The sequence below is a fragment of the Dendrobium catenatum genome, unplaced genomic scaffold (assembly GCF_001605985.2).
Source record: "Dendrobium catenatum unplaced genomic scaffold, ASM160598v2 original_scaffold_36778, whole genome shotgun sequence".
NCBI classification, from domain to species: Eukaryota; Viridiplantae; Streptophyta; class Magnoliopsida; order Asparagales; family Orchidaceae; genus Dendrobium; species Dendrobium catenatum.
In genome coordinates, this window is record NW_021355236.1 from 46,142 (window position 1) to 63,584 (window position 17,443).

At 39.3% G+C, this 17,443-nt stretch overlaps 3 protein-coding genes across 3 annotated transcripts; 2 read left to right on the forward strand and 1 right to left on the reverse strand.

Annotated features, from left to right (window-relative positions):
- Positions 1-296: 296 nt before the first annotated feature.
- LOC110112445 (asparagine--tRNA ligase, cytoplasmic 3) lies at positions 297-7,313 on the forward strand. Its single transcript, XM_020844671.2, has 6 exons — positions 297-904; positions 1,984-2,574; positions 2,765-3,015; positions 3,103-3,232; positions 3,449-3,507; positions 6,850-7,313. Exons 1-6 carry the CDS (start codon positions 425-427, stop codon positions 7,031-7,033), a joined length of 1,695 nt encoding a protein of 564 aa, XP_020700330.1. The 5' UTR covers positions 297-424; the 3' UTR covers positions 7,034-7,313.
- Positions 7,314-7,996: 683 nt separating this feature from the next.
- On the reverse strand, positions 7,997-10,796 carry LOC110112448 (pentatricopeptide repeat-containing protein At1g05750, chloroplastic). The gene has a single exon (XM_020844675.2). The coding sequence runs from the start codon at positions 10,667-10,669 to the stop codon at positions 9,125-9,127; it is 1,545 nt and encodes a 514-aa protein (XP_020700334.1). The 5' UTR covers positions 10,670-10,796; the 3' UTR covers positions 7,997-9,124.
- A 552-nt stretch (positions 10,797-11,348) lies between these two features.
- Positions 11,349-15,602, forward strand: LOC110112443. The gene is made up of 4 exons (XM_028691647.1): positions 11,349-12,032; positions 12,208-12,961; positions 13,367-14,137; positions 15,507-15,602. Exons 1-4 carry the CDS (start codon positions 11,635-11,637, stop codon positions 15,600-15,602), a joined length of 2,019 nt encoding a protein of 672 aa, XP_028547480.1. The 5' UTR covers positions 11,349-11,634.
- The last annotated feature ends 1,841 nt before the right edge of the window (positions 15,603-17,443 follow it).

Consider the following 17,443-nt stretch of genomic DNA (forward strand, 5'->3'; position numbering starts at 1 on the left):
AAAGAATTTCATAGGCGTTATAAAAAATATAATTTTTATTTTTTAGTAATAAATTTATATTTTTGCATGATATTATATTATTATTATTTCATTTAGAAAATATTTAAATTAAAAATTAAAAATTAAAAATATAAAATAGTTATATAATTTATACATATAAACCATATTAAAATATTTAACATAAATTAATAATAATTTATATTATTAAATTATACATTTATATATAAATTAAAAATGTATTAAATATTATTATTATTTTCCATTTCATTGAATTGGACCTGCATTGAACTGGTCGAATTCGTTGAATCCTGAAATTTTTTTTTTCTTTTTTCGGTCCGATTTTCACAAACTCGGTATAGCCGGCGTGTGCAGCCCTAGCAGAATAAATCTCCATCTCCCGCTCCTCCAGAGAAGCAGTGCTCTCATGGCCGAGGCTTACGGCGCTGCCGAAAAGGTGACAACTGAGATGGCAGCGGCATCCCTTGCCGATCCGGCGTTGGAGCAATCCCATGGACGCGTCTTCATCAAAACCATATTAAACGGTGCCGAAGAGTTCGTCGGCCGTCGGGTTGTCGTCGGTGGCTGGGTGAAGACGGGGCGGGAGCAGGGGAAGGGTGCTTTTGCATTTCTGGAACTCAATGATGGTTCGTGCCTTGCGAATCTTCAAGTTATAGTGGACGCGGGTGTCTGTTCTCTCGCACAGCTCACGCCAACCGGGACCAGCGTGCTGATGGAGGGCGAGTTAAAGAAGCCTCCTGAGGGAGTTAAGCAGAGCGTGGAGCTTAGGGTTGAGAAGGTCCTTGAGGTTGGGCTTGTAGATTCAGCCAAGTATCCACTTCCAAAAACCAGGCTTACCCTGGAGTTCCTGCGTGACTTCGTTCACTTCCGTGCTCGAACAAATACGGTAGCACTAATACAATGCCTTTTTTTTTCCTGCTGGTATTAACTATGTGAAGTTTATCCATGAATTTATTGGAAAAGAAAAGTGGTATAACTTGGGATGTAGCGGCCCGAGAGATTTCTAGGAAAGCAAGGAATACTGGCAAACAAGCAAGTTGTAAGAGCAAAAGAATAAAGTAGCAGATAGAGAAATGACAGAAAAGAAAGACGAACAGAACTCTGATTTATTTTAAATAAACCATCGAACAACTTGAATGTAATAATTAACAACCAATGCAACAAGACACCACCACACTCAGAAACTGAATATATTGAATGCAATGGATGACCCACTAATGCAACAATCGACAACCTTCTCACTAATAGGTTGAATTAGATGGCAGTTTTTTCTTCCCCTTTTCTTATGATATGAGAATCAACAACAAATAAGTTAAGGGAGTATACTACATTTAGAAAGTTCATGTTCCTCATTTCAAGGATGGATAGTTTGGCCAAGAGTAATGAACTGGCCATTCAGTTCCGGCAACAATTTAATATGGATCCATTTTTTCCCCTTATAGTTTACGGACATTCCTTCACTTATTAGGGTTTACCAGAGCTGAAGAGAAGTATTCAGTGAAGGAGAGGGCACTACCTTTGAAGCCTGGTTGTCAATTTAGAGGTTCTTGTTGTTGTGGGGGTGTGAAGGGACAACAAAGAATACATTGCTATTGGAGAATTGGTAGTTGGCATTGACCTCGGGGATCAAAACAATTCAAGATTGTAGGCAATGAACCGGTGCAAGTAAAGAGGTCTAAGTTATGGAGGGGCATAAAAATGGAAGTTGAGGATTAGATATAGAAATAGATGGTTGAGATTTTGGGATGACAAAGTTTGAAGCCCCATGCTAATAGTAATGTAGATTATTGGAATGGATGATAAAAAATAATAAAGTTGGCCTAGATGTTGAGATAAATTTGTTGCTGCTGTTGGATATGTGCTGTCATGTGAATGCATTTCTTTTTTCTTTTTTTTTTTTGAATAAGTATTCTCATAGAGTTCTCACCACTACGTTGATGATTCTTATCTTCAAATTTTTTTCAGATATCAGCTGTTGCAAGAATCAGGAATGAGCTGGCTTATGCAACCCACACCTACTTTAGAGAAAATGGATTTCGCTATGTGCACACTCCAATAATAACTACTAGTGATTGTGAGGGTGCAGGCGAAATGTTTCAAGTGACAACTCTTTTTAGCGAGGCTGAAAAAATAGAGAAAGAACTGAACCAAAATCCTCCACCACAAGAATCTGATATTGAGGCTGCCAAACTTATTGTGAAAGAGAAAGGAGAGTCAGTTTCCCACTTAAAATCACTTAAAGCAAGCAAGGAGAAGATTGTAGGTGCTGTATCTGAATTGACAAAGGCAAAGGAAAGTTTGGCTAAATTGGAGGAGCGGTTCAACATGAAAGGTGGAATCCCTCATAAGGAGGGAAAGATAGACTTTGCTCATGATTTTTTTGGACGTCAAGCTTTTCTTACTGTCTCTGGGCAACTCCAGGTTGAAACTTATGCATGCGCATTGGGTAATGTTTACACATTTGGCCCAACTTTTAGAGCCGAACATTCTCATACTTCAAGGCATTTGGCAGAATTTTGGATGGTTGAACCAGAGATAGCTTTTGCAAATCTGGAGGTTTTGATAGTTCTTTTATTGTGTTCTTGTTTATATTTGCAAATATTAATTTATAGAATTTGAAAATCAGTATCCTTTGTAGAAAACTTTCATTATTCTTTATTATGCTCATGTTGCTATTCATGTTGAGTAGAAACATCTACTGCTTTGCAGGTATCTAGTGCAAACTTTAATTGTTTCTCTTTTGCAGGATGATATGAACTATGCTGAAAGTTATGTTAAGTTTCTATGCAAATGGTTACTTGACCACTGTCTTGAAGACATGGAGTTCATGGTTAAGAATGTTGATAAGACAGCAATAGAACGCCTAAAGCATGTCTCACTGATGCCATTTGAACGAATTTCTTATACAAAAGCTGTACAGCTATTGGAAAATGTTACAGACAAGGAATTTGAGAACAAGGTTGAATGGGGTGTTGACTTGGCATCTGAACATGAAAGGTATCTTGGCAATATTGTTGTCAAATTACCCTTTTCTTTCATTTTTCATACATTTTGGTATGATGATTTTTTGTGAAATGATGGAAGGTACTTGACAGAGGTAATATTCAAAAAGCCTGTCATTGTTTATAATTATCCCAAAGGCATTAAGGCATTTTACATGAGGCAGAATGATGATGGCAAGACTGTGGCAGCTATGGATGTTCTTGTACCTAAAGTATGCTTTCGTTCTTGTTTATATTTTGACTACCGTAGTTATAGTAAATGTTCCAATGTAGGTCCATTTCTATGATGGAAATCACCTAGCTTGCTCGTGTATTATTAATCTGTTATTGAGTTTCTGAGCTCAGTTCATTTAGTTCCTATGAACATTGCACTGCGCTCTGTAATGTTTTTGTGTAGCATCTAATTTGTGCAGTTATATTTTTAATAGGTTGGTGAGTTGATTGGGGGGAGTCAAAGGGAGGAACGGTTGGATGTGCTTAAACAGAGGTATATGTGTTTCTGCAACCTATTCATCTGAGTTAATTTATGTTATATCTTTGCTTCACCAAAAGCTTTTACCCAAAATGTAGAAAATCCTACTAATATTGTCAATTTTTTTTTAGAACTTCTGTTGTGGTCTGGTTTGTTCATAGTTTTAATTGTTGATATAAAGTTACGCGGTGCTGAAGCGATAGTGGTAAGTTGATATTTAAGTTGTATTTTGAGAGAAAAAAGAGGTGATCACGTCCAAGGGCGTTTACTTTGTTTTAGCAAACAAGCCTACTGCTATTATGAAAAGATCGCTGAACAAAATTAGTTCAAATATGCGCTAAGCATATTTTGGTTTTAAAAACTGAAAAAGCAACATAAAAAGAAAAATGATTCCAAACAAGCCCTAAATATATCTTTATGGTGATAAGGCAATTCATCATGAACATCAACACATGATCAACCAATAATAAAATAGTATAATGTTTGCATAGTTCTGCATTTGTTAATGATCTCCCTTTCCATGTGTATAAACTGATACAAGGATTTAATGCATGTCTTTGTGTGCATGTATGCACATTTTTTGTGTGGGTGCATACATGTTTTGTTTCTCAAGTTTCTCTTCCTTTCCATTGTCGTTGATTTACATCAACATGTCATCCATTTTGGAGCATATGCATCTAGCAAAAAAAACCTTTCTATTTTGCATAGGATGCCACCTTGCAATCCTCATAGTGGGAATAGAAAGTGATGCATGCAAATTTCAGTTTTTTTAGTATTATTGTAATATGATGCTATATTTATTTTTTGTTTTTATTATGCTACCCTATGATGGAAGGCAACCAATGATCATGAGTAGGTAGTGCTTTGGACATGTATTTCTTTGGGTGTGCTATCTACTTTGGTTCCTTGGCTCTTGGGCTGATTTGGGCTTCTCGGTTTGGGCTTGGAATTATGTAGGTAAGAGGATACATATTCTTTGTTTAATTTTGTTGCCAAATGGATCTCCTCACCGATGATAGGGAGTAGAGATCTTCAAGGCGGATGGGTATGAGTTTAGTTCAGATGGAGGTATTGAATGCTTGATATTGGATTGGAAGACCATTGAGGTTTTAAAGTATGATTTCTTTGTTGTGTGTGGTAGATCTGGCAACTATGTAGTTGTCGATCAATGATTTTATTCCTCTGAGGTATTGAGTCATGAAGAGGTTTTTCATGGAGATATCATGAAGTTCGTTTTTTAAGTTGTTTGACTCAAAAATGATTGTAGAATTGCAATTGACGTTTGATGGTATTCTAAATATCTTAGAAGTAAAGATGAATAATTTTGGGAAAGATAGTTGTTGTTAGAGTGGAATAGACGGTAACGATGAGGTTTGGTCTATGAGGAGCCATTGGTTATAGGATGGTTTGAGTTGGGAATGTTCATTGTGTTCGAGCAGAAATCAGGGTGGTCAGTCAATGGCTACGTCTAGGAATCCGATGAATTAGTTAGCTCAAAGGAGTCTTAGTTGTGATTGTCACATAGGGTTGCTTTGATTGAGAGTTTAGTAGGAACAAGGATTTTGATGTTGGATCTATTGAATTTGACTGAAGAGGGGTTGGGAGGATCATTGATTTTCAATATGGATATATTTTCAATGAGTTGTGGTGTTGCTGGTTGATTTAGAGGTGTGAACAAGTCGAGTCGAGCTCGAGTTTGGGCTAGCTTGAGCTCGACTCGTCAGCTCAAAGACAAACTTGAACTCAAGCTCGAGCCCAAATCGAGCTCTGAGCTTGAACTCCGCTTGTTGGAGTTGCAGCAGGCTTGTGCTTGACTCATGAGTTTGCCTTGCCGAAGAAGTTGGAACGCCTGATCGCCGAAGTTACAGTGGGCTTGGTTCGCCGGAGAAGTAGGTTTGGAGTCGAACTTTGGACACCAACTCGTGGGCTTTGCTCACCAGAGAGAGGAGGAAGTAAGGAGGCACGATCGTCTGGGTTACACTGGGGTCAAACTCGGGATCTTGGGTGAAACATTGACTAGCTCAGCCGTCCATTGGAGACGAGGAGAGTTGAAATGACAAACATGCTTTTTTATTGGGCGAAGAGCATGAGTAGGTTTTTAAAATAAACAATTAATGATTTTTTTTGAAAGCACAACAACAATTTTACCAAAAAACAACAGTTGTCAGCTGCAGGCTTGCATTAATTGCATTAAATGAAATTAAAGTTTATATTTTTTTTCGGCTATATAGATCAAAACATTTTTTTTTATATATGATACAAATTTTTGTTTTTTTTTTTTCAATACCAACCTATCAAGCTGAGCTTGCGAGCTGATGAGCCCAGTCTCATCAAGCTCGTCTAATATGCAAGCTCGAGTTTGAGCTTGAGCTCAAAGCTCAACTCACGAGCTTGTTACTGAGTCGAGTTTGGCTCAACTCACTTAGGTGGTTGGGCATTGCTGCTAGACAGAAGCATCACATACCATGTAGACTAGATCCTTCTGGTAGTTTAGCAAGCTGTATCTAAATGAAGAACAAAGTAATTGTTTTGAGGAAGGAGAGAGTAAAACAGGTAGATGAGAAAACTGAAGCAATAATGTTCGGATGGCCTTTTTTATTCTCGTTTTATATATGGGTGTGTGTGTGTGAGAGAAAGAGAGAGAGAGAGTAAAAGGGAACAACCATAATATTTTTGCAGATGAAGCTATATGCTTTTACATGTTTAAGGTGTAGACTGCCCGGTTAGTTTCCATCAATGATCGAGATGAAATAAGTTGAGTTGGCTGCTCTATTTACTTGTGAGATACTGGCTGTTTATTAACTGCAGCTGCAGCCAAAGTTTATTAATATGATTTCATCTTTTGCGACTTTTATGCTTACTGTGGTAGGGGTCCTAATTTCTTCATCTTCAGATTTTCAATTTTATGATTTTCTTCTATGCTTCAAAACTATATTTATTTATAGTTTGTTCCCATATGCGTGTTTCCATGATTTTTTATTTTTTTTGCCTTGAGCATTTAAAAAACTCCAAAGTTCCATTCCATCTTGTTATTATTTGTTTCATTTTTGCATGTCATTTAGCTTTTCGGTTTGTTCATCATAAATTGTTCTTTTTGATACCATAATGCATAGTATTTTGTTGGTTTCTTATCCTTAAATCGTTTGCCAAAGCTATTGGAAACGCACGACCGAGCTGGTTTTTAGTATTGTAATTCCATTTTCTTTGTTTTATCACTTCAATTCTCAAATGATCTCATTATATTACAAACAATGATTGATAAGTTTTTTTGCTAGTAACACTTTTTTCCTGTAATAATCCTCAACCCATTTACTAAGTTGTATCAGAACTTACTTTCCTAATATTTATTTTTTCCAGAATTTTGGAGATGGGCCTGCCACTTGAGCCATATGACTGGTACCTTGATCTTCGCCGCTTCGGCACCGTCAAACACTGTGGATTTGGATTAGGGTTTGAAAGAATGGTACTTTTCGCCACCGGCCTCGATAACATTAGAGATGTCATGCCTTTTCCTCGCTATCCTGGGAGGGCTGATCTCTGAATGTTGCTTGCTTCTCTATTCCTTTACAGGCCTGTATCCCTCTCTGCTTATTGAGCTTTAGTCTGGCCATTTACATGTATAATTTAATAACATTTATTGGAGTATAAAATCCAAGTCCATAGGCAAAACTTAGCTTCTTGGATAAATTATCATTTCCCATAGTTGATCGCTCATTATTGTGCTCTGTTTCATCTGTTGTATTAAGCTTGTCTGCAAATATTTATTTCAGCTTTATTGTAGTTGAGATCAAAGTTTATTTTGAATTATGCTTGTTTGTTCCCTGTCTGTCTCACCGGTTGGCTTAATTACTTATAATTATCGAAAATTGGTTTTCCATTCTTCTAGAATCAGTTGTGTTTGAATATGAAGTCTTTTAAATTTTATTGTCTTATTACTTGTGTCAATATTCATCTCATATTTTATGATAACTATCATTTTATAATAGATAATCATCTCATATTTTGGTTTCAATAAATAAATGTTTTATGGATCATATTTTTTTTATTTAAGGCTTCATTTGAGATGATTTTCTTATTTTTTTTTTATTAAAAAATTTTAAATTTCTCTCTCTTTGCTTAAAGTTTTTTAAATTTTAATTTTGTTCTAAAAAAATTATTTTAAGTAGTAAAAAAATCACCCCAAATGAAGCCTAATAGAAATGAATTTATAGGAGATTTTAGATATTTCTACACTTCATATGATGGGGTTTGTTTGGTAGCCTGATAAAAGAATGTAGAATTGTAGTGTACTTTGGATCTATTTAGTTGTCTTTAAAATAAATGCAGAGGATTTACTTTTATTTTTTGGTGAGACATATTAAGAGTAAAGTAAAAATAGTATATTTTTAAATAAGGATTAATTTTTTTTTAAATAAAAATAATCTGGTAAAATTTACCAAAATGGCCTATCACTCAATAATAATAAAAAAAATCATAATAGCAGATTCAAACACATAAATGAAAATTTGCTAAAAATTAATGTATTCACGCGTGAAGCACCTAACTATTTCATAGTTGATAAGTTTGAAAACAAATTTCCATATGTATAAAGCATGATGCCAACAAATTAGAATGATCCTTTGATATTGATGCTAAAAATGAGATTAAGGCTTAGTTTGGGACGGCTTTCTTATTGCTTCATAAAACAGCTTTTTTTTTAATAAAAAAGTTAAATTTTTTGTACTCAAAAGCTGTTTTAAGAAGCAGTAAAAAAGTTGTCCCAAACTAAGCCTAAGTAGCTCTCAGGATAAAACAAAACCATACTAAGAAACCGCGCGGATGAGGTACCTTCAAACCCTAGCTTGCTCTAGCGCAAGTGAAGGAGATGAAGAGGATGTGGCTGCTGCTGCGTCGAGACGTGACTTGGCGGCGATACTTGGTTACAAATGAAGCTAGGTCACGGGTTGCTGTAGCATGAGAGATTATTAAGTGCGGAGTTCAGACGTAGAGAACCGTTTGATTTTGTGACTCTGAACAATAAAAGCACAGTTACTGATCACCACCTTGCTTTTAGTGTTAATAATCTCTCCTGCTATAGCGGGTGGGAGAACTGTGCAGGGAAGCCGGCCAGAGTGTCGCAGGCACAAGCGAAGCTAGGTCACAGATTCGAGCTATGTGGGAAGTTCGACGGCAGGATGCGAGATCATGGGCCGGAAGCAACAATTGCCTTTTCGTGCGAGAGAGAGCCGGTGTATTTGTTTCAAATACACCCCAAATACATTGTGGAGCGTATCGGAATGCTTTAATTTAGCTGTAACTTTACTTTGGATCGGACCAAACAAAATGGGCGTATTCATTTTGCAGTGCACGTTAAATGCGCCAAACCGAACAGCCCCGAAGAGCAAACTACGAGGTGTATTCTTTCAGACTGCTAAGTTCTTCAGCTTCCACTATCTTCTGGACAATAAATAACTCTCTTCATACAAGCTGCCATTTCCTTCCAAGGCCTAAAATCCACATATAGATCGATAGCTCCATTTTCTTACTATAAAGTTGTGTTCTTTCTCAACTTTCCACGTCTATGAAATCAGCACCTCATATTTAAAAAAATGTAGCCATTCAAACTCCTTTTAACTGGCTTTTTTATTCTCTCTCAATCTATAAAGCCTTCAGAAAAAGCTTCAGCAATGGCTCCAGCAGCTATTGTATGCTCATAACCATAAAACTCCAAATCAAAGTGAAGCAGATCTAGCAAATCATATATCTCTTCAGTCTCAGCATGAGCATGATCTCCGGCCACAAACTGATGGACAATAGAGTCAATTTCTACTGCACTGAAACCTGGCTTCTTCTTCACTCCAAGCTCCTTCATTAAGCTCCTAACCTTAACCACACCCTCCCACCTACCCATGGCGGCATAGATGTTTGACAGTAAGACATAGTTTGAGTCAGTATCAGGCTCCACCTGTATGAGAAGAGCCATCAATCTCTCCGCCACCCTGACATCCCCGTGCGCACAGCAGGCTGCCATGAGAGACCCCAACATAACCTCATTTGGCTTCATTGGCATTCTTTCGACCAAACTTACAGCTTTCTCGATCAACCCGGCCCGAGCTAACAGATCCACCAGGCATCCATAATGCTCTGCTCTTGCTGTAACCCCATACTTCCTCTGCATCAGCTGAAACAGATATAACCCATCATCGACCAACCCGGCATGGCTGCAAGAGGTGAGCGCGGCCGTGAAGCTGACACTATCAGGCTTGAATTCCGATCCCTGCATTGCTGAGAATAGCAGGAGAGCCTCGGCAGAGCGACCGTTAACTGCAAGCCCCATGATCATGGAGTTCCAGCTAACTAGTGTCCGCTTTGGCATTTTGTCGAATACCTGCTGGGCAAAATCTATGCGGCCGCACTTGGAATACATGTCGATGAGTGAGTTGCCGACCCGCACGTTTCCCAGAAGGCCTCGCTTAAGTGCAAGGTAATGAAGCCACATGCCGTGTCCGAGCGCGCCGAGGTCGGAACAAGCGGCGGCGACGGCAATGACGGTGACGTAATCAGGATCAATCCTTTCAACTTGCATCTTTCGAAAATGTTCCAACGCCTCTTCCGGGAAGCCGTTCTTGACGCAGCCATCGATGATGGCGGTCCAAGAGACCAGATCTCTAGAAGGGATTCGGAGGAAGATGTCCAACGCCTCGTTTATCTGAGCATTCTTCATGTGTCCCGCGATCATGGCGTTGTAGGTATATCTGTTTCTTAAAGGCGTTCGGTCGAATAGTTGTCGGGCGACGACGGTGAAGCCGATTTTGAAGTAGAAATCTATGAGGGCGGTAGTAAGGAGGAGGAGGGAACGGGGGGAGGAGAAGAGGGATAGCTTGAGGGCGAGCGAGTGCAAGGATAGGCCAAGTTGGAACGAGAAAGGGGAGGAGGAGAAGTCGGCACACGCAGAGAGGAGAGTGATGAAAGTGACGTGGTTTGGGGAGGTTGAGGAAGAAAGCATAGCGGAGAACTCTGCCGCGGCGGCGGCGAGATGGCCATGGCGGGCAAGGCGGCCGATAGAGGAGGTCCAGGAGACGACATCGCCGGAGCGAGGATCGCATGAGCGGGATGGAGAAACGGTGAGTGGCGGCGCAACGGGGAGGAGAAGATGAGGGGACGACAGTAGAAGTGACGGCGGTGCTGAGCAGGACATCGGCGGAGAATTATTTTCAGATTAAGTTCGGTTGGATTCAAGTACCAGGATCAGTCACAGGGTTGCTTGGTGGAGCCAGTTACATAATTTTATATATGAAATAAAAAAAAAATATTTGTTTTATTGAAGAATAAATTTTTTTAAGAATTTATGAAATAGAAAAATAAGATTGTAAAACATCATCATTGCTGCTCATAAGTCAGATGATTACATCAAGTCTTTATGGCACTATATGCTACAAGAATTTTTTTTCTTTATTGTGCCATGTTAAAAATTAAATTCTCATTTAAATTTAATAAAAATGTCATTTCTAATATTTTATAACCAAGTCTTTTAGATCTACCTCTATCATTCTTAACATAAGTCAAATCTAATATATCTACTTTCCTAACTGGGTCACCAGAAAACTGTCGTTTTATGTGACCAAATCATCTAAGGTGACCAAGTCATCTAAGATGACTCTCTCAATTGGAGCTAATCCAACCTTTTCACTTATATGCTCATTTTGTATCATGACTCTAATAATAAAATAATTATGAAAAAAATAATAATTTTTTAAAAGCAGCTATAAAAAAATAAAAGTTCCAGCGCAAAAAAAATAAAAATCTAAAGAGAAAATAGGAGTCATATAAAATTATAATTATGATTGAAAAATCAAAGCATGGAAAAAAAAAAAAAAACTACTCCAAATAAACCTTTGATTATAAGAAACCCCTACTCATCATAAAAATCTCAAAATAAAAAATTAAAAATGAGTAGCCAAACGAAATGCCGCAAGCAGATCCTGCTAACTTCTATCTACGTTACCTTTCCGTCTACTGCAATATGACTTAACCCAACTTTTCCAAACTCTTTCACAGTCACCCAACCAATCCTCCCCACGCCAATCCATTTCTTACAAGCATCACCCTCCACCCCCAATCTATAAAAATCACCCCCTACATCTTCACACGATACCTACAAAAATGGAGTCTTGGATTCCCGTCGACTTCGACAGCCTCGCCGATGCCTCCTCGCCCGAGAAGAAACTCACCGTCGTCGCCCTCCGGCTCGCCATCCTCGAGAAGGCGGCCTGCGGCGTTGGCGCCCTTGGCTTCATATGGGCCACAGTTGTTCTCTTGGGAGGCTTCGCAATTGCGCTCCAGCGCACGGATTTTTGGTTCGTTACCGTTATATTGCTGGTGGAGGGGGCTCGAATATTCAGTCGGAGTCATGAGCTGGAGTGGCAGCATCAGGCGACGTGGTCGTTGGCTGAGGCCGGCGCGCTTAGCTTTCGTGCTATTCGGTCATCTTCTCGCGGCGCCGCGCGAGCGTTTCGGTTTCTGTTTGAGACTTCTGGGCCGAGAGGGGCTGTTGTGGGGACGCCTGTGGGGTTGCCGGTTTCGGTGGATGGGCGTCAGTGGCGATCGCCGGAGGTAGGTTGGCCTGTTTTTTCTAGTTTTGACGTAAATCCCCTTAAACATAAATGCAAACCTAATGGAAATGTGTTTTTTTTAGCAGTTGCTGAGTTGTTTTACCAGGAAATCTGATCCACGGAGCTCAGCAAATCGCACCGGGCAATCACGGGAATCACCTCGCCACCCCAACGGCGGCTGGGTGTTCATCTCAAGCAACATAAGCCGCCTACTCTACTGGCTTCAACTAATCTCCGCCACCGCCTGCGTCATCCTCTCCTTAATGCGCCTCGTCCAACAAGACTACGGCGAGGTCTCCGCCGCGGCCGACGAAACAGAAAAGCAAAACCGCGGACCAGCTCTCAACATCTTCTACAGTCTCGCTCTTTCCGAAGCCCTCCTCTTCCTCGCCGAGCGAGCATACTGGGAGTGGAAAGTCAGCCGTTGCCTCCTCCTCGAAGAAGCGAACCGGGAGTGCGGCCTCGGCCCGGCCGGGCTGGTTTCGGTTCGCCGGTTCTTCTATGACGCCTATTCCCGCTGTATAAACGGAAGCATTTTTGACGGGATAAAGATGGATATGGTGAGTTTTGGAGAGGAGCTTTTGGTTTCGGGTTCGAGAGACGAGCAGCTGATTGGTGTGAGGATTTTGTTGAGGTTTGCGGATAAGGCGATGAGGAGGATTGGGGCGTCGGTGGCGGTGATGGAGAGGTTGGTGGAGATGTTGAATTGGAAGAGTTCGGGGGAGGAGGAGATAAGAACGGCGGCGGCGGTGGTGGTTTCGAAATTAGCTGGGAAGAAACAGAGTGGGATTAGGGTTGCGGGGATCACCGGAGCGATGGAGTCTATTTCGTCGCTGTTGGATACCGGAAGTGGCGCCAATGCCACCAGGCTAGAGGAGGTCAGCCGCATCTCCCTTTCTCTCATTTCTTTTTTCGATAGAAATAAAATAGGGAGAATTATATAAATAACATTCAAATCTTATTTATTTATAACTGTGTGAATATGGCAAAAATAAAAAAATAAATGTTTGCAAATTCTAATATTTGAATGAAAGTTTAAAAATAGAGATAAAAGAATATTAATTATTTCTAAATAATTAAAAGTTAAGTGTTATGTATGCCATTGCTTTAATAAAATATTTATATAAATACAATTTTTTTACTTTTTTATTTAAACTTCATAATTAAAATAATTTTTTTTTTGTTTATTTATATGAACTGTACAATAATAGCTTTTTTTCCTTTAAAAAATTCGGATATTATATTTCCAATGAGGAAGCTATTTACCTGTTCGTTTCAAGCAGATTAACGGCCGGCAAGTTACAGCAGATCGGCCGGAAAAAAACCAGCACTCCACCTTCAACCTTCTCGGCCTCCTCATCCTAAAGAAGCTTGCAAAAGATCCCGACAACTGCGACAAGATCGGCAAAACCAAAGGCCTCATCCCCAAAATCATCGATTTCACCACCGCCATTGGCCGAAAGATCCGCCACCAAAATCCCATCCCCAGCACCGATCCAGAAATCCAGGCGGCAAAACGAGCGCTCCAAGTACTAAAACTGCTCGCCGGCACGACCGGCCGTACTGGCGAGATTCTCCGGCGAGAAATTTCGGAAATCGTCTTCACAATCAGCAACATCCGCGAGATCCTTAAGCACGGTGAGGATGAGATTTCGAAGTCCCTGCAGACGATCGGAGTTGAGATAATAACATTTTTGGCTATGGATGAGGCCGCGCGGGACAGTATTGGGGCTACAGGAGGAATGATGAGGGAACTTATGAGGATCTTTTTGGATTGCGCCGGTCCGGCCGTTTCCGCCGGCGGGGACGTAGGTCGGGATCGCCATGTGAGGATGGAGGCAGGAGAGGCGTTGGCGATGCTTGTGGTGGAGAGCGAGAGGAATTGTGAGAGAGTTTTGAGGGTTGGAGAGAATGTGGTGGAGCGGCTTGTTGATGCTGCTGGAGATCCTCTGATCGGAGTGAAGGCTTCGAGGCTGTTGTCCTACCTATGTGCCTATGGAGAGGTGGCTAATGGTTTCCAAAGAATGAAGGCGGTCATCAAAGCTTTTCCCATGGTGAGTTTTTTTTTTTCTTTACATTTAATAATAATTTTTTATATTATTTCATATATTAATTTATTATGTATTAATTAGATTAAACAATTTTTACATATATATCTTATAAATCTGATATATTTACATATATAATTTTATAACACTTACATCTAAAATATATGAAAAAAATATATATTTCACTTTTTTTTTATTAATTTTATTAATTTATTTAACTTTACAAATTAATCTTAATAAGTCATCATGGGAAAAAGATTTGTTATTGTTTATAAAAAGTATATTACAACAACAACAACATCAAGCCTTTGTCCCACTACATGGGGTTGGCTATATAAATCCTTTTTCTTTATTGTGTTTTATTAAAAGTCAAATTCTTGTTTATATTTAATAAAGAAAGATCATTTTTAATATTTTATAATCAAGTCTTTTGAGATCTACCTTTATCTTTCTTAACATAAGTCAAATCTATTATCTATAATTTCCTAACTGGACATCAGAAGGCTGCCGTTTTATGTGACCAAACCATCTAATGCGACTCTTTCTAATCTTATCTGCCACTGGAGGAACTCCAACCTTTTCATGTATATGCTCGTTTCGCATTCTGTCGTTTCGCATTCTGTCTTTGAGAGTAAAGCCACTCATCCACCTAAGAATCCTCATCTCTGCAACACTTAACTTAATTTTATGCTTCATTTTAAATGACTAACATTCTGCACCATAAAGCATTGCAAGTCTCACCACTATCTTATAGAAAATTTCTTAAATTTGAGGGATACTTTTCTATCACACAGCAGACCTGATGCATTCCTCCACTTAAACCATCCAATTTGAATACCATTAATAAGATAATAGACCTGAGATATCTAAAACAAGTACTCTTATTAATGATTTGATCGCCAAAAGTCACAATCCTCCCATTAGATCTATTATTACTAAAATTATTACTCATAATATCCAGGTTTAGATCGTACTCTAAGCGAAAACTTCAAACTCTAATGGTTGCCTCCATAATTCAAAGTTTACCTTCAACTCCCTTCTCATTCTTATTAATAAGAAATATATCATTAAAAAAAGAATATACCCAAGATTACGTCCTCTTGCAAATGTCTAGTGAGCACATACAATGCTTTAAATATGATGTTTAAAATGTATCATTTATATATAAATACAATAACATTTGAATGTTTAATTATAATATAGTTATATAATATATATAATATATATAATATATTAATATATTATAATTATATATATATTATAGATTATATATATATTATATATATTATATATATATATATATGATATTTATGTATAATTCTCTTAAAATTAAAATATTTTTCTTCTTACATTCATCTTGTTGCTCTTCTCATAGGTCCTAAATGCTATGATGAATGGGGAGCGCAAACAACTTGAGTTTATCGGAAATTCGGCGCGGATCGTCAAATTCATGGCCCAATTGATTTCATGAAGAACCTTGAACGAAGCCAAGTCTCAGAGATTGATCTCATAAAGCGGTTGGTGCATGTACTACAAAAATTGATCATGTTCCATCTATTAGAACTCCAAGCATGAGAACGAAATGTGATAGAGTATCTATTTGGTTGAATGCAATCTAATGAAAGGTACATCAAATTGTTTAATAGTGCTATTGAGTATGGCAAAGGAGCTTCAAACATGTTGCAGAGACAACTGCAGATCTTGAATTGTTTTGTTGGTGTTTTTTTCTGGGTTCTTGCTTGGGCTACAAGGCATAGGCCGCAACAATGCGTTTTTGGTTGACACTGCATTGGAGTTGGTACTGAGATAGGGGTTCAAATTTGACACGAAACGAAAACTCTCTGACCCAGACCCGACCCGGACCCGACCCGATTTCAAAAACGGGTCGGGTTCGGTTCCAGAAATCGACCCGTTTGAAAAAACGGTCGGGTGTCGGGTTGACCCGAACGGGTTGCGGCGTCAACCCGTTTGACCGAAACAGGCAGTCTGAGTCGAGCCACAGCGTCCACAGCTCGCGCACCACGCTCGCGGCCCGATAAGACCTGCGTCCGCGCGCTGCTTGCCCCTGCCGCGCTCACGCGCTGCCTTGCCGTCGCCCGCTCGCTGTGCCTGCTGCCCGCTCCGCCCGCGCTGCCGGCGCTCCGCCCGCGCTAGCGCGATGCGCTGCTGCCGCTCCCTCGCTGCGGCGATTTCGGGTCACGGTTCCAGGTCGGTTCAACCCGACAACCCGCCGGGTCGGGTTCGGGTTCGGATTTTCGACCCGTTTGCCTAACCGGGTCGGGTTAGGGTCAACCCGTTTGAACCCGGGTCAGTTTCTGGTCCGACCCAAACCCGACCCGTGACCCGAAATTGACACCCCTACTGGAAGATATAGAAAGTTAGGCTTTGTTTGAGACAATTTTTTTATTGCTTTCTAAAATAACTTTATAATACAAAAATTTTCAACAAAAAATTTGTTTTAAAAAGCAATAAGAAAGCTGTCCCAAATAAAACCTTAGTATGTCTTGCTTTGTATATTCATTAGGAAGTACATATGTTAGTGTAAATTATGGAATATTCTACCTATCAAAAGACATTATTTTTTATGTATTATTCATTGATTTTTTTGATGAAATTGTAATTTAAATTGTATTATTTGATGTTTCTTAATTTATGAAAGTGTCTCTTCTATATCTTAATGTAGAGTATATAAAAATTAATATGTTACCAAAAAGTTTATCTAATCAATACGATCAAAGTACATACTCTACACAACTCATCTTGATCTGTTAGTTGGGAGCTTAGGCTACCAACTATTAAGCTCCAAACTAAGACGTCTTGAGTTTGAGTCTTGTTGTTGGCAATAACGCCCACATTCATTATTGCCAACAAGGTTGTTGCTCATCGACGATGCCTACATTGACGCTCATTGACACCAATAAAGTCGTCGTCAACCATCGCAAACAATATTGATGCATGCCATCACAAGTAAGGTCGGAGCACGCCACCGACGCCAACACTAACGCCTATCAACACTAAGTGGGTCATTGTCATTTTTTGCCAATAATAACCACGCTGGTCATTGCCAACAAAGACGACACACACAGTCGACATTAACACAAACACCAAAAAAATTTTCCCACCATTTGCTAACAATATTAACAGACATCGCTGATGTCAATTTCGCATATGCCATCAACACCAATACCAGCATACGCCAATGGCAATAAGGTTATTACTAGCCATTACGAACAAGGATAACAACCGATGCCAACACAAATGTTCATAGTTGGTAACATCAACAAGATCATTGCAAATGGTTGCCAACAACCA

What these genes read in the sequence shown, in the direction of transcription:
- LOC110112443 (XM_028691647.1), top strand. Translation starts at nt 11,635, where the DNA reads ATGGAGTCTTGGATTCCCGTCGACTTCGACAGCCTCGCCGATGCCTCC. An exon ending in ATGCCACCAGGCTAGAGGAG is followed by an intron (nt 12,962 to 13,366) that starts GTCAGCCGCATC and finishes CGTTTCAAGCAG; the next exon opens with ATTAACGGCCGGCAAGTTAC. An exon ending in TCATCAAAGCTTTTCCCATG is followed by an intron (nt 14,138 to 15,506) that starts GTGAGTTTTTTT and finishes CTCTTCTCATAG; the next exon opens with GTCCTAAATGCTATGATGAA.
- LOC110112445 (XM_020844671.2), top strand. Translation starts at nt 425, where the DNA reads ATGGCCGAGGCTTACGGCGCTGCCGAAAAGGTGACAACTGAGATGGCA. An exon ending in TTGGCATCTGAACATGAAAG is followed by an intron (nt 3,016 to 3,102) that starts GTATCTTGGCAA and finishes AAATGATGGAAG; the next exon opens with GTACTTGACAGAGGTAATAT. An exon ending in TGGATGTTCTTGTACCTAAA is followed by an intron (nt 3,233 to 3,448) that starts GTATGCTTTCGT and finishes TATTTTTAATAG; the next exon opens with GTTGGTGAGTTGATTGGGGG.
- LOC110112448 (XM_020844675.2), bottom strand. Translation starts at nt 10,669, where the DNA reads ATGTCCTGCTCAGCACCGCCGTCACTTCTACTGTCGTCCCCTCATCTT.